The sequence below is a fragment of the Typha latifolia genome, chromosome 12 (genome assembly GCF_019914945.1).
Source record: "Typha latifolia isolate L0001 chromosome 12, TyphaL0001v2, whole genome shotgun sequence".
NCBI classification, from domain to species: Eukaryota; Viridiplantae; Streptophyta; class Magnoliopsida; order Poales; family Typhaceae; genus Typha; species Typha latifolia.
Window position 1 is genome coordinate 10,206,161 of NC_133097.1, and position 19,558 is coordinate 10,225,718.

The 19,558-nt window shown below is 37.5% G+C and overlaps 2 protein-coding genes across 2 annotated transcripts; one reads left to right on the forward strand and one right to left on the reverse strand.

Moving 5' to 3' along the window:
* Positions 1 to 409: 409 nt before the first annotated feature.
* On the reverse strand, positions 410 to 8,204 carry LOC140799055 (eukaryotic translation initiation factor 3 subunit A). Its single transcript, XM_073153183.1, has 14 exons — positions 8,073 to 8,204; positions 7,263 to 7,363; positions 6,373 to 6,854; positions 5,289 to 5,504; positions 4,832 to 5,200; positions 4,701 to 4,730; positions 3,891 to 4,118; positions 3,601 to 3,762; positions 3,024 to 3,245; positions 2,732 to 2,938; positions 2,039 to 2,245; positions 1,867 to 1,947; positions 1,259 to 1,460; positions 410 to 1,109 (listed from the first exon to the last, which is right to left on the reverse strand). The coding sequence occupies exons 2-14, from the start codon at positions 7,306 to 7,308 to the stop codon at positions 646 to 648; spliced, it is 2,916 nt and encodes a 971-aa protein (XP_073009284.1). The 5' UTR covers positions 7,309 to 7,363; positions 8,073 to 8,204; the 3' UTR covers positions 410 to 645.
* Positions 8,205 to 11,017: 2,813 nt separating this feature from the next.
* Positions 11,018 to 19,146, forward strand: LOC140799020 (zinc finger CCCH domain-containing protein 55-like). Its single transcript, XM_073153115.1, has 5 exons — positions 11,018 to 11,158; positions 11,267 to 11,431; positions 15,501 to 16,092; positions 16,245 to 18,750; positions 18,838 to 19,146. The coding sequence occupies exons 3-5, from the start codon at positions 15,593 to 15,595 to the stop codon at positions 18,865 to 18,867; spliced, it is 3,036 nt and encodes a 1,011-aa protein (XP_073009216.1). The 5' UTR covers positions 11,018 to 11,158; positions 11,267 to 11,431; positions 15,501 to 15,592; the 3' UTR covers positions 18,868 to 19,146.
* The last annotated feature ends 412 nt before the right edge of the window (positions 19,147 to 19,558 follow it).

The following is a 19,558-nucleotide window of genomic DNA, read 5'->3' on the forward strand; positions in this document are numbered from 1 at the left end:
TTTTTTATTTATGTCGGTAGGCAACTATATGTATATTGTGTACGCCAATCTACTAAGATTCCTTATATTTTTAGATCATACAAGGTGAATTTTTTTTTTTTTTTTTTTTTTGCTTGAATTCACCTTCAGAGCGTTCCCTAATTATTTACGTACTCTTGAAATAAGCCAGTAAAAGCATTTACGTTGAAGTGAATTGGACGTAAAAGTATAAAATAGCAGTGAGCAACGATCTCGGGATGCAAGCGGAGAGAAAAGCGTGCGTGCTAAGCTATTTCAGTGATTTTTCCGATAGCTAATATAATGGTATTACATATAAAGGCGAAGATGTGACAAGATAACAAGCAATTAATCACAAATGATGTTAACTGGTTAGCGTGCCCGAACGGTTTGTTTGCCTAAGAGCACGAGGAAAAACAAATAACAAATTCCTTATTAAATAGCAGTAGTAGAACTGCACTTAGAGAGGTAGTAGTCGGCCGACAAAAATTTCCACAAACTGAATATAAAGGAAAACAGAAAGGTTCCGAAATACATAATCGTCAGTCTGGGGGCAGAAGGAATCTAAAAGTTCAAAATTTGGCTAGTACTTGACGAACCAAACGCAGATCATCACCAAGCTTTACTTTGACTCTCGCAAAGAAGTTATCAGCCGCGAGTCCTTGATGAGGACCAGGAAGAGGAAGATGTAGAAGACAATCTCGATCCACCACCTCCTCCAAGTGAGGGACGGCGGTCATCTCCCCGCCACCTATCTGTGGATTGGGGACGGTCATCTTGTCGACCCCATCTGTCAGGCTCAGGTGTGGCTGGTTTTGGGCCATCAGTCTTCTCACGTTTAAACCTCGGTACATACTTTCCTGGACTAGGCCCACTAGCTGCTGCTGCTGCTGCAGCTGCAGCCGGAGCTGCAGCAGGGATGGGTTCAGATACGTGTGACCCAGAGACAGGTTCAATTGATCGTGATGCCACATCCGAAGCCCTTCCTAGGAGAGCTTCCCTTCTCAATCTTTCCTTCTCTTCCAATTCTTTCTCCCTCTGCCTCTGCCTCTCTGCAATGGCATCAAGCTTGGCTTTGCGCTCAGCTTCTTCCTTCTTCCTTCTTTCCTCCTCTGCAAGCAAAGAAATACATCAAGAAAATAACCAAGACATTTCCTTAAAAAAGAAGCACCATTCCAAATTTTAGCAGCACTCTGCATGATTTGTTAGACAAACTAAAATAATGCCTTCAATTGTGTTTTCACATTGCTACATATTTTACCTTCACGCTTCTGGGCTTCCTCCTCTTCACGCAACCTTATTAATCGTTCTTCTTCTGACCTGAGATAATAGAGTAACTTCCGTTTCCTCTCCCTTTCCTGCCTTTTCATTGTAACTAATTGATTGATTCGTTCCTCCCGCTCCTGCCTGAGATGATTATACTCATCCTCACGGTGATTGACAATTTTTTCCTGGAAAGTTACCTGAAAAAAGAGTAGACATTTTTTGTGAAGCTCTGCATCATTGTAAGGGAGATACAAAAGGAAAAGAGATGCAGCATGTTCTCCAGCAAAAGCCAATCATGCATTGAAGGAATCAGTTTGACAAGGCAACTATGAACACAAGATATAGGCTTCTTCTCACAGATTCTCAGTATGCAAGTTTTCAACAAAATATGAAGGTCAACACTATCAAGATAAAGGAAAATCAGCTATCTTAGGAATAAGAAATTTTACGTTGTGTATTGTTGTAATAATTAGTATACTTGAAAAACTCTAATTTTAGATCAAAACAATTTTCTGAAAGAAATGACATCCCACTTACAAAGATAGGATCATACCAAATGAAACATAATGAATGAAAATACATAACTACCAGTAGGAACCATACCTTATCTACCAACATTCTCGAAAGCCTATTCTTTTCTTGCAAGTCGCCCGCATGGTGCTGTCTACTAAGCTCGATCTCTCTCTAGAAACAGCATTATTCAATATTGAAATAAACACAAGATACAGAGTGGGACTATTATCTTAACTACATCAAAAGGTATGATAGAACAAACCCGTTGTTCTTGCTCATGTAGAATTTGCTCTTCCACCAGGCGCTGTTGGAATGCTTGCTCAATTAGCGGTGCCTCTTCTTCCCTCTTTGCCCGCTCTAAGTAATCCATCGTCTTCGCAAGTTTCTGCAGTTTCTTTTCCATCTCTTGACGCTCTTTCACTTGGTTGCTCAAGGCCATCTCAATGATGCTTTTCTTTGTAAATTTCTCCTGTAAAATAGGAAGAACTCAAAATCTAGAGATATAAGTAGAAAGATGAGTTGCTCTGGTGATGTCATAAAAAATAGATATTCAAGAAAATGATAAGGCATCTTGTAGTTTCTCTAATCCCTACCAAATAAACATAAGGCATCTCGTGGTATAAAATAAACACTAAATTCATGCAACAAAAAATGGCTACAGAAAGATATGGAAAATAGAGCCAATTTCAATTTTGATATTCACAAGACCATAATGAACACATATGACTTGTTTTCAGATATACAATCAGAAAGAGATCTAAAGAGCAACAGGAAAGATGAATCGTCTTTATGCTAGTCAATCCTTAATTAAATGATACCAATTTCACTTGACTGAGGGCAATAATTTATAGAAAGCATACACTGCTTTTGGTGAACAACTAGTATATATTAGTAAATTTTAATTAGAAAAACATAGAAGAGAATAAAAAATCAAGGTTAATTAGTTTGAGCTTACCCCCTCAAGAATAGGCTTTTTGCCCTTCTTTTTAGAACGTTTTTCGATTTCTATAAGCAAGGCCTGTTCTTCTTGTCGTTCTTTCTCCTCTATTTCTCGCCGAATCCTCTGTTCCTCCCTCCTTGTATATTCAGTAGCAAGCCGCTTCTGCTCAGCCTCCTCCGAGATCTTCTGAAGTCTCAGCCTTTTAGATTCTTCCTCCCTTTCCTGGAAATAGTTGATATTGTTCACACAACAGATTAATGAGGCCTATTATGTATGAGTAGAAGGGGGGAAAAAAGCAAATAGATACCATTTCCAGCATCTGGCGTTCATGTTCTTCCTTGCGTTTCTCAATAATCGACTTTCGTGCAAGAAGCCTCTTATGTTCCCTATCCACTACTTCTGATAAACTGTACAAGCTTTCACCAAGTTTTGATTGCCTTTCAACTGGTGGATAAATCAGACTCCTTGCTTTATTAAGAGAATCCGCAAGAATGGTAAGGTGATCACACAGACTGTCAGATTCAATATCCTGGACACAGTAGGTGACACAGTCAAGAAAAGCCAATGTAGGCAAAGAACTACGAGCACTTTTGAAATCAAGCACCTCGGAGTATATATTCAGTCATCTTATCAGCTTTTCAAGAGAAAAAGAAGAGACATTTAAGTTTTAAAAATTAAAAGCTGGTAAGCAATAGGAATATAGGATTGCCACCAACAAGCAAATGGAGTCCCTCATCTATTTAAACTTAAATCACTGTCAAAGCACAAAGAAAATGCATTAACAAAAGCCTATACTTCATTTTAAAAAATAATGTGTCAGTAGACAGATGTAACAAGACAACAATATATATATATATGACTTAACAAAAGCCTAGTTAACATACCAGATTACCAAAAACAACAGCACCCTTTAGATGATCAACTTTCATAGCAACAAAGTTGTATTTGACAGCATCAACTGAAATCTTCTCCACTACTGAGAAGTCAAAAAAGGGGATCATCTTTGACAGCATCTCAATTTTCATGGATTGGAACACCTGAGAAACCTGAAGAAAAAGGCACCTTGGATGAGAACATATACAATAGTAAGTACTAACATATAAATACTACACACAGCAAACTTGATGATAAAAACATAAAAAACATAAAAAAAAGAAACAACAAAAAGCTGCACCTGTTGTAGCACTCTCAAAGCAGTAAGCTTCTCCAATGCTGGAAGATACTGTGACAGTTGCACTTCTGGAACAGACGAAGCTGATGAGAGCTTGCCCCCAAGTTTGGAAATTTTGGTAAGCAATGGCTGAACTTTTGATGCAAGGTCTAATGGGAGAAATTCATGTTCTAATAGATTGTAGAGATCCTTCACTTCTTGGGAAACACATGTCATCACTCCCTTAGTAACCTGAAGAAAATAATCCTCACTAGGTATGCAGAGAGAGAAACTTCATACAATATAAAGTAAAGGCATACCCAGAATACAGTATGGATAAAAAAAAGTTTGGATGATCTCTGAAGTAAAATATATTGGCACACAATAAATGTGCTCACCTAACGTAAAAACGAAAGACAAACATCCGTAGCAGATAGCTTAACTACCTAAGAATTCTTAAACCAGCAGCCTTTGAAGCAACAAAGCAGCACAATTTATTCTGGATGGACTTCCCAGGTATTATCTAGAGATCATCTAGTCAATAAAATCCTTGAAATTGCAAGACTAGAGCTTATCTGCCTATTGAATAAGTCATATTGATACAAGATCTGTCAGAACCTAAATATGCTAATGCTATAATCGAATTAATCTTCATAGATACAGGACTTCACGAAATAGATCATCAGCCTCTAACAGATTTTACACTACTCCAACCTTTTGATAACCAGCAGTCTTCCAGACAAAGCCATATCAAAAAAAAATACTTTGCTACTATCATGCGATCTGTAATACGAAAATCAGAATTATTATAATGGGAAATATTGTAAGTCGTACCAACTCTGAGAGGAGTGCTGATCGTGAAAGCTGCAAATAGGATAAGAGCAAAAGGTCACGAGAAAGAACTTCACCAGAATACAGCAGTTTAAACAGTGTGACTGGCAAATGAAAATACAAAAAAAAAATACCATTTCTCTACCCTCGCGTTTAGGATCGAGAGTGAAGTTAATCAAGCCAGCCATTCGTAAATTACGCTCTTTCTCATTTTCAAGCTCAAGATGGGATGCACCATACTCATGGTTGTAAGGCATCACTGAAAGCGCAGCTAATAAAACAGAAGATGCTATCAGTTGCAAATCTTTTTGCGATAAGTTCTTATTGTAGCTCTTCTGCAAACCAAAAAGCTTAAACCATGCATAAGCATGATATAGATGGCTATTTGAAACCCAGAATATCTCAGTTAGCTTTGCATGATAGATAACCATCAACGAGGGCTTTGGATTTTTCTTCACCATGCTCATTAAACCATGAATATCCTCCACAGAACGGAAGGCTTCCTGTAAAAGAACATCAAGGAGGTATATTATAAGAACAAAGTGCCTTTCTGAAATTCTAGATTAAGCCACAAGTTGCTCAACAGCAGACCTGCCATAGCTCAAGATCAGTTGCTATCTTCAGCTGCTCCATTCTGGTATCCAAATAAAGCTGCAAGCTCTCAGGAGCTGTTAGGTCGGGCCGGTCTCTTTGATCACGGTATTTATTTAGATTAGCGAGGTGGTTCCTTATGATCTCACACAGTCTACGGAATTCAGTGATCCTCTTATATTGTTTACAAAATTGGAAAGCCCGGTGTGCCGTCATCTGCACATTCAGATGAAAGAGATAAAAAATACAAGATAGACACATATATGTCCAGAAAACAGATGTTCATTCCCTACCAGAATAAAAAATGACGATCTTAACATCATAAATTTTAGCCCTAAATGCTTATCAACACCTCAAAATATATATACAATTCTGATTGGCAATCCCATGATTCTAGTCAACACTACTTTTTGGCATGTATCCATGTTTTGTTGCACATAATTATATTGTCAATCTAGTCACCAGTGAAATAGAGTAAAGATTGCATCTCCTTTTTCAGTCTAAAGGTTACAATGTCTGATTCCACTTAATCCATTGAACATATTGTCAAGAGGCAAACTTCACAAGGGAAAAAGGTGCAAATATACCGAGAACTCCACATACTGCAGGCCAATTTTATATTAAACACTAATTGTTCAAAGTCCAAACACGATGTAGCAGAAACAAAATAAATTTTAGCAACTAAGAATATTACTCTGAAAGAATAGGAGATGGAAAGATTCTCTTGAAGCAACTAAGTGAACTAACAACTAGCACCCCGCCATCTTGCACATTGCAGAAACACGCAGTGGTTAGACCTAGCATAACTCTGAGACTTGCTGTCCTTAAGTGTTAATGTTGTAATAGTGCAACACAATAATAACTAAAAAGGGAGACCCAGAATTCTGGAATTAAACCACGCAGAAAAAAATACACCATCAAACAAGATAACATACATTTTTCCAAGGACTCATGAATATTCTCCTGTTAATCTAATGAATACTTTGAAAAGCATCAAAATCTACTGACATCGGTAGAAAGGAGAAGATGTAGGCTTCCTGGCCTTCCTAAGAATTGGGGGGCATAATAAGTAAAGATAGCTTACTGCATATAGTGCTTCCAGCTTAGAATTGTTCCGCAGGATCTCAAGTACTGTTCTGTAGGTTTCCCACAAAAACTTGAACCATGGAGTCACGAGCTCCCTGTCAGATCTTTCTTTGCCTTTCTCTCCACTTACATAGCTTAGCATCAAATCCTCAGGCCTCTTATCTGCTTCCAAGTCCTCTACATCCAAAGCATCTTCCAAGGCTTGTGCTTGGCTCCTAGCTTGCTCAGCCTTCTCAGTAGAAAGTTGCATGAAATATTTTATAACCTCCTCCAAAGAGCTGACATTGACTTGTTGGCAGACTATCCGGTACTGAATAAGCCCGTCCTTTGCAAACCTGCCTCTCCGCATGTCCACACAGAGTTCAACATATTTAAACATGATCTTTTCCAGGGGCTTCTGCCAAGCCCTGTATCTCTTTGAAGTGATGAGGTCATGGAGCGCTTGTAAGGCAGCCTGCTGCTGGCCAACATTTACCAATTCTGAAGTAATGGGAATAAAGAAATTAATAATGGATATCTATGAAATTAATGCCATCAAGCAATTTGCAGCGTGTTGTTGTAACAAATAAAAACTATGATGAAAAATGAAACATATGAGAATACAAGATATAACTATAAGCACTCTGGCAAAATATGAAACATAAATAACATAATTTCTGAAAAATCTTTGTTCTTGACTTAAATATTAGTATGATCTAGGAAAAATAATAATTCTGGGACTACTCTTGATAGTGCAAATAAATGTACAATAGTATAATCAGTTTCCACTTTAAATATGTCACAAGTAGTGCTTTATACACCAGAAACTATTTAAAAAAACAGAACCACCAACTGCAAAAGAAAAACATAAATTTAGCATCAAAAGAAAATTCACATACAATTACTTACCCTCTGCACGCTTCAAAGCGTTTTCAGGCTTTGCAAAGGTTGCCATAATCACCCAAAATGCTTTAGTTGGCGCCTGCTGTGTACAGCAGGCGCAATTAAGCCTGCATCACAAAACAATTTCAGATATCTATCTTTCCTTCTACAAAGCCTGATTACTGCTAAATACCAAGGCATTAATCAAGAACAAATTCAAGTACACATATACAACTAAGAGTGAGAAATACTGATCATCCATAAGTCAGAGCTACAGGGTAATCCTATAGAAATCAGCACAAGAAAACCACTACCTTAGCTTACCAGTAGGTAATTGCTTAATTAGATTCCCTAATGCAATATGCCTTTTCTTCGAGAAAATAAAATATTAGTTACAGTTGGCCAACGTGAAGATCGATTATATGAACAATGCTAAAGGCCAATATATTGCATGGAATAAGATCGATACAGTTCATCAAACAAACTCATAGTTACCCCGGGAGTACAAGTCTAGGAGATTCACAAAAATGATGTTCCCCCAACTCACTTACTATGCAAAATTGGACAACTAGTAGCCACGAAAACCACCTAAAAACCAGAAAGGTTCATGTAATACTTGGGAAAAAAAGAAGCCAAAACAGCGAAATTTGCTCATTCCCCTGGAAAACAACGTAAAAAAGCCAATAACAGACGAATCTACTCAAAATCTCCTAAAAGAACGCACAAGATTATCAGTTTTCCAGCTTAATCACGCAAATCAGCAAGTTTTGCTCCAGAACCCTAAAATCTATGGGAACTTAGCGGATCAAATCCAAGCTAGGGTTTCTACACACGCACCCTTACGGAGGAAATCTGAGGGCTCGAAGACGACGATAGCGATCCAGAAATCTCAAGCACTCGAAGGGGATGATGGATCGGGAAACCTGCGCCGTCGCCGGAGAGAAGAAGGGCTTAGTTGGTTCGCAGGGGGCGAATGGAGGAGCTAAACTTAGGTTTTATAGAAGAGCACGTGAAGTACCTAGACTACCCTTCTCGGCGTTCTAAAATAACGAAAACCCTAGGTTTCGTCCTAGTGGGCCTAAGTACATCTCCAACAGATGGCTCTATATTTGGAGCCCAAAATTCACTCCGGGCTCTATATATTATTATAAAATTAATCTAATATATATATTATTTATTTTAAATTATAATATAATAAAAATTATGTGGTTAGAGATCTTTAAAACAAAATTTATATTCGCTACTTTCAGAAATAATTTTAAATTACTAGTTCTTTAATTAAATACATCGAAATTATATTACACAAAATAAACATCAAAATAAACATTATATATCATAACTAAAAATATTAAAATTATATTACACAAAATAAATATTAAAATAAGCATTACACATCATTACTAAAAATATCAAAATTACATCACACAAAATAAGAAAAAATTAATATTTAATTGTATGATAACTCATTTCTATATCTACGATTTCAATTATTCTTCGCTCGGCATAGGAAGATCCAAAATAGAAAGACTCATTTTGAACTTCGCAATGCACTGATTGAATACTTATGGCAGAAGCATTCTCGGAATAATATAATTTTTAACATAATTTTTATTCGATTTATTTAATATCTAAGGTTTAAATATCTTATATATTTCATATTTGATGTATTTTTAATATTTAATATTTATATTTAAAAATAATTTTGAGTATTATTCAAATAATTTTAAGAGATCTAAATCTTAAATAATCAAAAATATTTATTATATAATTTTAAATTTTAAATTAACTTAAAAATAATTTAATATTAGACTCATTTTAAAGGTTTCGATGAGATCTTTCCAACAATACTATTTTTTGTTAAAAATTAATTAGTAAAACTAATTAAATACTTAATTTAACTAACAAAATTATTTAATAAAAAATACATGTAGAATTAAAATTATTGGATTAAATATTTAAAGGGCAAAATTGAAATTATAAAAAAAAAATCTAAAATATATGGAGCCGGGCTCCAAATTTGGAGCTAGCTGTGAAGCATAGTTGGAGCTCTAGGCTCTAAATTTGGAATTTTGAGCCGGATTATAGATGCTCTAAAGTGAAACTCCTATAAGAAATCAGCCCAATAAAAGCACAAAAGAATAACTGGACTTTAAATCGAGATAATGGGCTCATGAATGGCTTGGACTAATTAGTATTTTTTTTAAATGTCCATGGGCATATAATTTATTAAGTTTCAATAATGGTTACAACATAATATGCATAATTAAAAGGAAAATATTATAGAATCATGTAAGAAGCCTCACTCTTGGCTGCGAATAAACTAACTAACTTTAAAACCAGGGTATCAATTTGTAACAATACAAATACTCCTGCAAAAAAGATAACTAGAGGAGATAAGGTATATGCTCTAGAACAAGCCTCTCTCTTGGCCTACCGTGACTGCCCTGCAATGAATAATTGTTGCAACAAGAGACTTGATGCTCATCATGATCAAATTAGACCCAACACGCATAGAGACTTGCCAATTCGATAAACAACCAAACATGTCACCAAAACTAGATTAGGCTAGCCACCATACCAACATCCAAGGCAACCACGCTAGTCCATAATAGGGCGGCGAGGTAGTCAACCATTGACGGTGCAGTAGCCAAGACAAAGAGGTCCGGAGAGGGGTAATGGGAAGACGATGACGGTTGGGGGAAACTGATGATGGTCGCTGCCTAGAATCCAGCAATAGGATCCAACACGGGGCGGAGGCGACAAGAGATCGGCGCAGCACATGGCAGAGGTGGCGAGTGGTCGAAGAAGCGATGGCTGAAGAGGAGGGAGTAGGGGCTGAGACACTGGCTGAAAATGTGACCGGATTGGGGACTACCGGGATGGAAGTTGCACCACTAAGAGGGGATCCAACGGGTGGTGGTGGATGGAGGGCGAAGCGAAATATCGATGGAGAAGAAGAGAGGGGTGTAGATTCCACCCACTATGGAGTACCGATAGGGAAGACCCTCACTAAGAGGAAAGGTTGGTTGCCAAACCCTAGCAGAGCGCTAGGGCTGGCGTCAGGGAAAAAAAGTGGCTTGGACTAATTAGTAGTTAAAAGGGTGTAATTACACTTTGATTGTCAAAATTATTAGTCACTTCACATATACTTTTGGTGACATAGTAACTAACCCCTTCAACTTAGGAATTTTCTAAAATGTCTATTTTATTAGCTTTTATAAGTCTATGCACTGATGTTTTATTAAGTTTAGTAATCTATTACAATTTGATACACTTAACGCAGAAAGGAGACAATGCTTTCGCCCTTAACCAGACTTTACTTTAGGCTAATATATATACCCGACTAATAGATTAGAAACTATCAAGTATAATATAAATTTTAAGCATTTGCAAAACAACTGCTATACAAACAAGCCTCTCACTTGCCCAACTTTGATAGCATCACATATAGTAGCAATAAGAAACCTAAGGATAAAGTAATCATAGGGGTCCAACATTCTATAGCCCTATCGACACTACAATTTCTTCTAGGGTTAGTAGAGAAATCGACCGTAAAATAATATATTATTTTAGAGAGAAAAAAGAGAAATAAAATGTAAAATGCATCATTTGATACGTTTGGGTAATACTATTAGGGGTTTGAGATATTTTCCATAGTTTCCCAGGTAGATGTTCATAAAAATGACAGGGTGGGGGTATTAGTATAATTTTTATCTAATGTGGGAATTAAACAGTAGCCCGATTGGACCCGATTGGACCCAATTTGGTTCGGTTCGCTCACACTGGTTTTGGAAAATCCCGGTCTTCGCCCACTGTTTCTATCTCTCTCAAACAAAAGATGAGGAGAGGTCTTCCGCCTTAGTATCGTCTCTCTAGGGTTTCAAAGAAGTTTCCGAGGTTTTTGAGGCGCCTGAATTCAAGAGGTATGGTGATTTTATTAGTCTCTCTGCGGGGTCGTGGTTCTTGGTTTATTCGTAGGTTGATTGAACTAAAGAGCGCTGTGGTTTCTTGATTTTGGTCGGGCTTTCTAGGGTTTTGGTGTGGTATTTGAGCGAGCTACTTCAATGCTCCTCCTATTGTCCTCAATTTTACGATGGCGGAGTACAAGAAGAAGGTAGATTCTGTTCCGGCAGCAAGAAGGCGTCGATTTGTGGTGTGAAGTATTAGGTTTTGCTGCACTCGGGAGGAGATTCGAGGTGGGTTTCTTTTTTTATGCTGAAATTTGGGGCTTTACCATATTTTTTAAAAATTTTCTGTGCATGTATTTGTAGCTCCATACATTGTTCTGTCTGTAGCTTAGACTAATAACGCGTAAAGGTGCGCTTTTTTTTTTTCTTTCTAAGGAAGTCTAATTACTCAGTGCGAGAAGATTGGAGTTTGCCTTTCCTTTTGTGGCGCATTTCTTGATTTGTGTTAATAATCTATACGCCGGATTATTTTGTACTTCCGTAGCTTTGCCCTGGAAATTGGTAGCAGTGATATGGTTCTACTTTTCTTGCATCTTCTCTGTTTGGCTTTTCAGAAAAATGGCTGGAAACTAGTTTCTTCACTAAAGTTTATAGTCCCTGATCCAATTTCAATTTGTTAACTTATATCCACTCCCCCAGCCCCAGAAGCTGGTGGATAATCTTATAATATATGAACTGTGGGTTTTCTGATGGAAGCTAAATGTCAGGATAGGCACCTTTCTGCTTTATTGGTCAAGGTAATGAAATAGATAATGCCATAATTGTAAAAGAAAAATGGAACTTATCAATTTTAGATGTACACAACTACACATTTATATGGGATTATAGCAACTGATACTGTATAGATTTACATTGAATAACATTCAGCTTACTACTAATTCATGAAGAAAAGGTTCTAATATGCGATCATCCTATGATCTTGACTTATCATAGTTGCCCTTGAGATTTTTTTTTTCACTATTTTGTGAAGAGAATATTTTTTCGTAATGCCTTTCCTAAAAAGGTTTTAAATATTTTGAGAGATTAGTTTTTTAAAATTCTCTACATGCAAATTGGGACTAGAAAATCACAAATTAGTATAAAGTTTGGATCAGACGGCAAGAAAAATTTAAGTCTCTCTGATTCAATTAAAAGTAGTGTCTCAATATGTAAGGATTATACAAATGTGGATTCTGCAGAGGCCCAGATGTATCCTAGTATTGAAGAGGCTGTTGTTGTATGGTAAAAGCCTTGACCATCAGAGTGTGTTATGTCCTTAGTTGCCTGTTATAGAAAGAAATATTGGCCTAATCATCTTGTTTGATACATTAGCATCTTGGACTCCCTTCTTTTGCCTAGCATTTCTTCTTGGTGTTGGATCTATATTTGGCAAAGTTGTTTTCGTCTTATTGTGAATTTTATTTATTTCAGGACTTCTTGTATGGCTTTATTTGTTATTCTCTGCATTGCCTCTGTTTAACTGCTGTCACCTGTATCACATTTTTTTTTTAATTATCAATGTGACCTTACAATTTACTCACTACTATGTTAGATTCAACTTCACAAGTTCTACATATCATTTCTGCTCCGGTCGTCTACCCAATATTGTATATTAATTTTTAATTTTTTAGTTCTTGAAGCATGCATATCTACACCACTTTAATTTGTAGGAAGAAATATCATATCGTACATTTTCATTGGTGTGACAAAATCTATTGAATATACTTCTTGTTCTTCCTTTTTGAATTCCTATACAACAAGAATTTGCTTTTGGTTGAAACTTGAGCGATAACTGTAATTTCAATCGATGGAGAAGTTATGAGTACTGTTAAATTTAGCATCAAGTAGGGGCCTGTTTTAAGATAAGTAGGAGCTAGCAACAAAGGAGAATAATAAGTGTGCAGTTGACAACTTGTACATTCTATATTAAAAGCACAAAAGTGAGAAATTACTCCGACTCATTAGCCTCTACCTTATGTCTGGGATATTCCATTTTCAGGAAATATTTGAACATGAGTCTATCACCGATGAAACTTTGGAAGGATTTATGAAGAGCTGATAGAGCTATATTTCTTCTCCTATGCAGGATTTGGTGGATTTGATAGAGTGCTACTGATGCAGAAATCGTTGGAATTTTTTTTTTTTTGGTTTAAACAAGAGAACTCTCTAGCTAGCAATGATCTAAAAAATTTGTGCTTGAATCTAAGTCGCTTGCCTGTTGGCAGAACTGTTGAAAGGCAGCTGCAGGTCTGTCTGCAGCTATACAAAGTTGCAAACTCCATCCTGTTGTTGAAGATATCTGTAATATGACCATGGAATGCGTTTTTGAGTTTTTCCTAGTGACAGCAGCAAAAAGTTTCTGTCAAAGAAAGACTTCTCGTGTTTGACTGAGTGAAATATGCTTCTTATCAATTTTCCTAAACAGGATCTAGTGTTATAGGATGCTCTGAGATCAGACTTGATGTAATAAGGTTACAATCGAGTGGGCTTAAATCTTGACTGTAGAATTATCTTGATTTGAATAATTTCATTTCAGCCATTCCTGCTGAAATTGAAAAACTGCTTTGTTTATGAAGTTCGTTTTAGAGCTTGCTACTTAAACTTGAAATACACTGGCAGTATTTGAAGATTGATGAACAGGGAAGGTTAGATGGTTGTGAGTTACTATAAGAGTTCCTTTGACTGATCGATCTGTGGCCTAAATGATGAATTTCATAAGCTAAAGAGTTTCCTCTTTCTTTCTTTGTTTATTTTACCACTTACTGTATTGTTTGGCTTTCAGTTGATAGAGCTGGTCCTCCCCAAGCTGGGCCAGTTATTTCTAGCTGCTAGGTAGTTGAAGCCATATCACCTCAGTATTTGCCGCTATAGGTTTTCCTTGAGATATTGTTAAAGCTAGAGTAGGGCTACGTTATTTGGCTAAAGAGCAATTCAACTTGTCCTAATGCATTAGCATCTGCAGACATTCTTAGTACAAGATATAGGGTGTTATGAACCCTTAGCTCCATACAGTTATCAGTAAATTAAGCTACTGTATTGTCACCATCATCTAAACTATTTTCATGTCAAATGTGAGTTGGGGTGTAAACGAGCCGAGCTTGAGCAAGCCTAATTTCTTGAAATTATAAGTTAGAGCCTACATCTTAGTTTTGGCTCGACTCACTTAGTTTCAAGCTGAGCCTAGTTTGAGCTTGAGCTTTAAACAAACTCAATTCAAGCCTATTTCAATTGAGTTTAATACAAGCCTAATTCAAGCTTGAGCATTAAACAAGTCCAATTCAAGTCTAATGCAAGTTTTATTTAAGCCGGCCAGATCAAGCTTGATTTAAGCTTAAATAAAATAAGGTTTGATTGAAGTTTAAATTAAATAGCGTTTGATTAAAGCTAAGATTAGATCAAGTTAGAAATCGATATAAACCATTATAACTTGATCTAATGGCTACAAATTGTTCATAGTATAAATTAATATTACATATATAAATTCAAGCCTGAGCGAGTTGGCTTGAGACTGGGCTCAGCTCGAAATTAATTTCAAGCCTGAACTAAGCCAAACTCAAGTGGCTTGATTTTTTTGACAGCTCTATATGTGACTTGTGAGAGCAGGTATATTACAAGAAATAGCAAAAAATGATCCATATAACCTGCCTTGAGACTTGACTTATTTGGGAGAATTTTAGCTTATGCAATCTTGGAGCAAACCTCTCCACAATTTTCTTGCAAGGAAAGATTGGAGTCATTGGATGAAGGAGAAATGTTCTTTTTTCTGTGGAGATCTGTGAATGCCTGACTACTTTGAGCAGATGAGCCGATTTCTTTGTTTGATCAAATAATCCTAAGGGCTAAGGAATATGGTGGCATTTATCCCTGAATGTGTTCCTCAATATAAAAGAAGTTTCTATACCTTTGCTGATGCATGAGTTGACAATTGTATTTTACAAGGTCAAAAAGTGACAACTCTAGTTAAGTAATTGTTGTAGTCGAGCAATACCAACCATGAACTATTATATACATTAAGAATTTATGTGCAGTGGGCATCTGTTAATACTTAATAGTTTAGCTTGTAGCAACATTTGCTCTGGCATGGGACAAACTGAGTTTTACATGAATTTTTGAATTATATGGTTGAGTTTTATTCAATGGGTAATCTTGCTACGTGACATATATTGAGCTGTTGTTTTAAACACATAATGGCAGTTTTTCCTGTAATTTCTTCCAGTTAATTCTGTAGCAGTAGGTGTCTGCTGTAATATCCACAAAGGCATGTAGCTTGCCTTTTGATGCCTTTTTTCTTGTTACTACTATGGTACATCTTTTGCAGAAGCATATCAATTGCTGAAGGAGACAAAAGTATTCTGCTCAGGGTTCTACTTAAAGGCGCATACCTTTACGGACTTGTAAAGAAAGCTAAAAATGACTGACAATGTTAGAAGGCGCATATCCAAATGGGATGTGAAAGAGGATCCTCCTGTAGAAGTTGACATTAGAGAATGTGATCCTTGTACGGTCAAAGAATTATCTCGTTCCTCCAATATTGACAGGAATCAACTTCCTGAGTTTTCTGGCCCAAAATCCATGCATGAAACTAGTTCTGAAGCAGATAAAAAAATGCCTTACTGGTCAAAAAAGGATGATAGTAGTTATAGATCATCAAAAGTTTATTCTCAAAAGCTGCATTCACCTCAGGCTTTTGATATGGAAACTGTATACAAAAATGGCTCAAAGAAGTCATATTGGGAACAAGAGAGTAGAAATCAAGATACAGTGAAAAATGCTGATGGGAATGGAGGGACAGATGGATGGGGTGCAGCTATTGATTGGACTTACAGTTCAAGCATGTCTCCTAGTCTAGATGCACGGAGGCAACGCAGTCGCAGTGCATCTCCAAGAGGTGGCTGGAATAGGTCATCCAGGCAAGCTATAGTACCCAAATAATTGTTTTGTTGGTTATTTACTTGATCCTGTCTCACACGTGTCTTGTTAGATATGTGCTGGTGGTTTCTCTGTCTATGCTTCTGTATAATGTATTTTCTTGTCATTCATGTTGTTTGGTTATAATATACAGGAAAAGAAGCAGGACCACAAGTAGAAGCAGGAGTAGGAGCAGAAGTCCTAATGCTGTAAAGCATGGATCTGAGAGGTGGGGTGAAAGAGGTAGGATGGCTGGAGGATCAGCTCCACCTTGTAGAGATTTTGCAGCTGGGCGGTGCAGGAGAGGCAGTCAATGTAGATACTTTCATGATGATGGTGGTAGGAGGCACTTTGACAGTTATTATAATGCAGATGCAAGGGAAAGTAGATCTGAAAGGGTAAAATATTCTGGATATGAGAGCAAGCAGAATTTTGTTAGCCCACGAGAGCAGAGTGATTATTCACGGAATAAACCATCTGAGAGGCATGGAAGCCACTATGATGACAATGGTTGGGAAAAACCTGAGCTACATGGAAATATCAAGTCTACTGAAAGATGCTATGACTTCACAAAAGGAAGATGCCATAGGGGTGCATCTTGTAGATATATTCACCATGAACCTTCTTCTCAGGGTGAACGGAGTATGAAAGACGAGTCAAGGGAAAGGACCCATGAAAGTAATGATCCTGATGTATCTTTTGGGAGAAGATCTGAGTCTCGTAGAGTAAGTGAAAACCCTTGTAAGTACTTTGCTGAAGGGCGTTGCCGTCGTGGTGAGGATTGCAGGTTCTCACATCAGGGTGTGCCCCAAAGTCATACAGAAGACAGGGCACCTGATGACAGTTGGGGTTACGATCATGATAGTCAGTCAAGGAATGACTCACAATGGAGTAATCAGGCCACCATTTTGGATGCAATCAATACTTCTAAACTGGCTTCTGAAAATGATGGTACAAAAATTGCTGCTCCTTTGTCCATGGATAGGGGAGATGCTGTAAGCAAGCACCAAGACCAATGTTTTGAAAACATCAAAGATAATCAGGAAAGTTCCCAAAAAAATCCAGCCTTTCAAAAGCAAGATATATCTGAAGAGACTTCTGGGCAGCATCAACAACTTCCAATAATTTCTACACAGATGACGGCAAATATAACTACCGTCCAACAGTACTCTGGCATCACAAGTGGAAGTGATCCTGCAACCACTAACAATATGGGATCACAGCCTAAGATGAATTCTGCTACTCTGTCAACTGAACAAAACTTTGGCCCAATGGGGCAGATCCAGAAGATGGTTCTTCAACCTCCCGGACAAACTTTTTCTCCAAATGCCCCTGCGTTGGCTTTCAATAGTCAAATCCAACAAGCTAACTATCCGGTTCATCCAATTGGGCAGACAGAGTTCATGGTTCGACAACCTTCTTCAAATACTCAGAACTTTGCTGTCGGCTTGCAAGGCCAACCAGTTCTTTCTTCTCATGTAGGACCTAACCAACAGGGTTATAATCTTGGAGGACAGGGGCTACAAAATATTCCTCCACCTCTTCATAATGGACAAGGTCAACAGCATGCAGCTTTTGGTGGGCAACAGAATAATCCACCACCTCAGAGTGCAATCAGCCAGAAGAACTTTAATCTCAGTGTGCAGACTCAGCACAAAATTCCTCTTCTTGAGGGACAGATCCAACAGAACATCAGTGTTTCTGGGCAGAGGCAACAGATTCTTCCTTCTTCTCAAAATGGACAAAGTGGACAGATTGTCCAATCTCTTGCTCTGAGTGCACAAAATCAATATGAAGCCACTCAAACTCCTTCAAACTTACAGAACCTTCAATCAGCTGATGGATCAGTCCAAGGATCTGATAACCTAGATACAAAACCATCAGGATCAAGTTCTGGATCTCTTATCACCAATAAAGTTGTCACAAGTGAGCAGGCTGCTCGAATAACAGACCTTTCAGCATCGTTGGCTCATTTTTTTGGAACTGCCGATCTGAATGCTGCCCCTATTGGACTGCAATCATCACAATCAGTTCTCAACACCAGCACTTCGAGGCCCTCCACTGAGGCAACATCTGCTCAACCTAATCCAGGCCCTTGGACTCAGCTGCATCATGATTCTAAATCTGATATCAGCAAACTTCCTCCCGTGTTCTCGTTGGTTCCTGCTGGACTGAAGGACTTGCATATGGAGGAATCACAAAAAGGTGTTAGCAATATGATCCCACTGTCTGTCACTGAAGGTTCTAACAATGGGAATTCTGCAAATTCCCTGAAGTTGGAGGGAAGACTCCAGCATGAGAGCCAACAGATCAGTGAATCTAAGGAGGTAAATGAAGCAGAAATCGTCCAAAGTAAGAAGGAACTGACTGCCCTCCCGGAAGATGGGGTTGCAGATGTTCAAGCGGATGGTGAGAATAAAAGAAGCAAGGAAGCTAAAGGGATCAAGATGTTTAAATGTGCCCTCATTGAGTTTGTGAAGGATATACTAAAGCCCGCATGGAAGGAAGGTCATTTGAGCAAAGAAGCTCATAAAACTATAGTGAAGAAGGTTGTGGAAAAAGTGACTGGTGCTATGCAAGGTCCTAACATCCCTCAGACCCAAGAGAAAATTGATGCTTACCTCTCATATTCAAAAGCAAAACTCAACAAACTTGTACAGGTCACTTTACATTGTTCAGCTGGTTATATTTATTTTTTCTTTCCTTGTGTAAATTTGCCTGATTTGTTATTCCCTCTTTCCTTGCAGGCGTATGTTGAAAAGTACGTCAAGAGCTGACCCTGCTTCAGATAACTCGAGCTATTTACCTAATTATATGTTCCTTATTTGTTGGAAAGTTCTCCCTCTTACTAGCAAGGATCAAATTTTGTAAATTTGGGTGCCATTTAGTTTAGAGAAGGTTTTCTTCTGGTTTCAGTATCATCTGTTAGCAGAGAGGACCTTGATGACCCTTGCTGATGGATGAGAGAACGTAGCCAAATTGCGTTCACTGGTGTCATTTGGATATGATTCTTGATTATAAATGATCTTAATGTTCCTAAAAGAGTATTTGAAACACGCATCGGTATTATACTGTTTTATACTGCATACTATGGCATTTCTTTCAGTATTTCTATTACTGGTAAATTGTTGAATGAGCCTTTGATGCACTAATGTGTTAATTAGGGATTTGGTGAAGTCCAGGTTGTTGATGCATATTTATTTCACTCCTTTGTTTGTAGGCACAATCATATGCAAGAATGAGAGACAAATCCAGCTAACGAAATGCATGAGCATTGCCAAATTTAACAGATCTTATCGAGGGCGCCGCTTGCTTCACTTGACTTTTATTTAGTTGTCTAAATAAACAATTTTCGGCGCATTTGTTTGTGTTTGGTTACCACAATTTTATATTACTCTGATTTTTTTTTTCTTTTTAGACAAAAAACGAAGAGAATTTAATAGTGTCCCAGTTAAATAAGAATTTAAA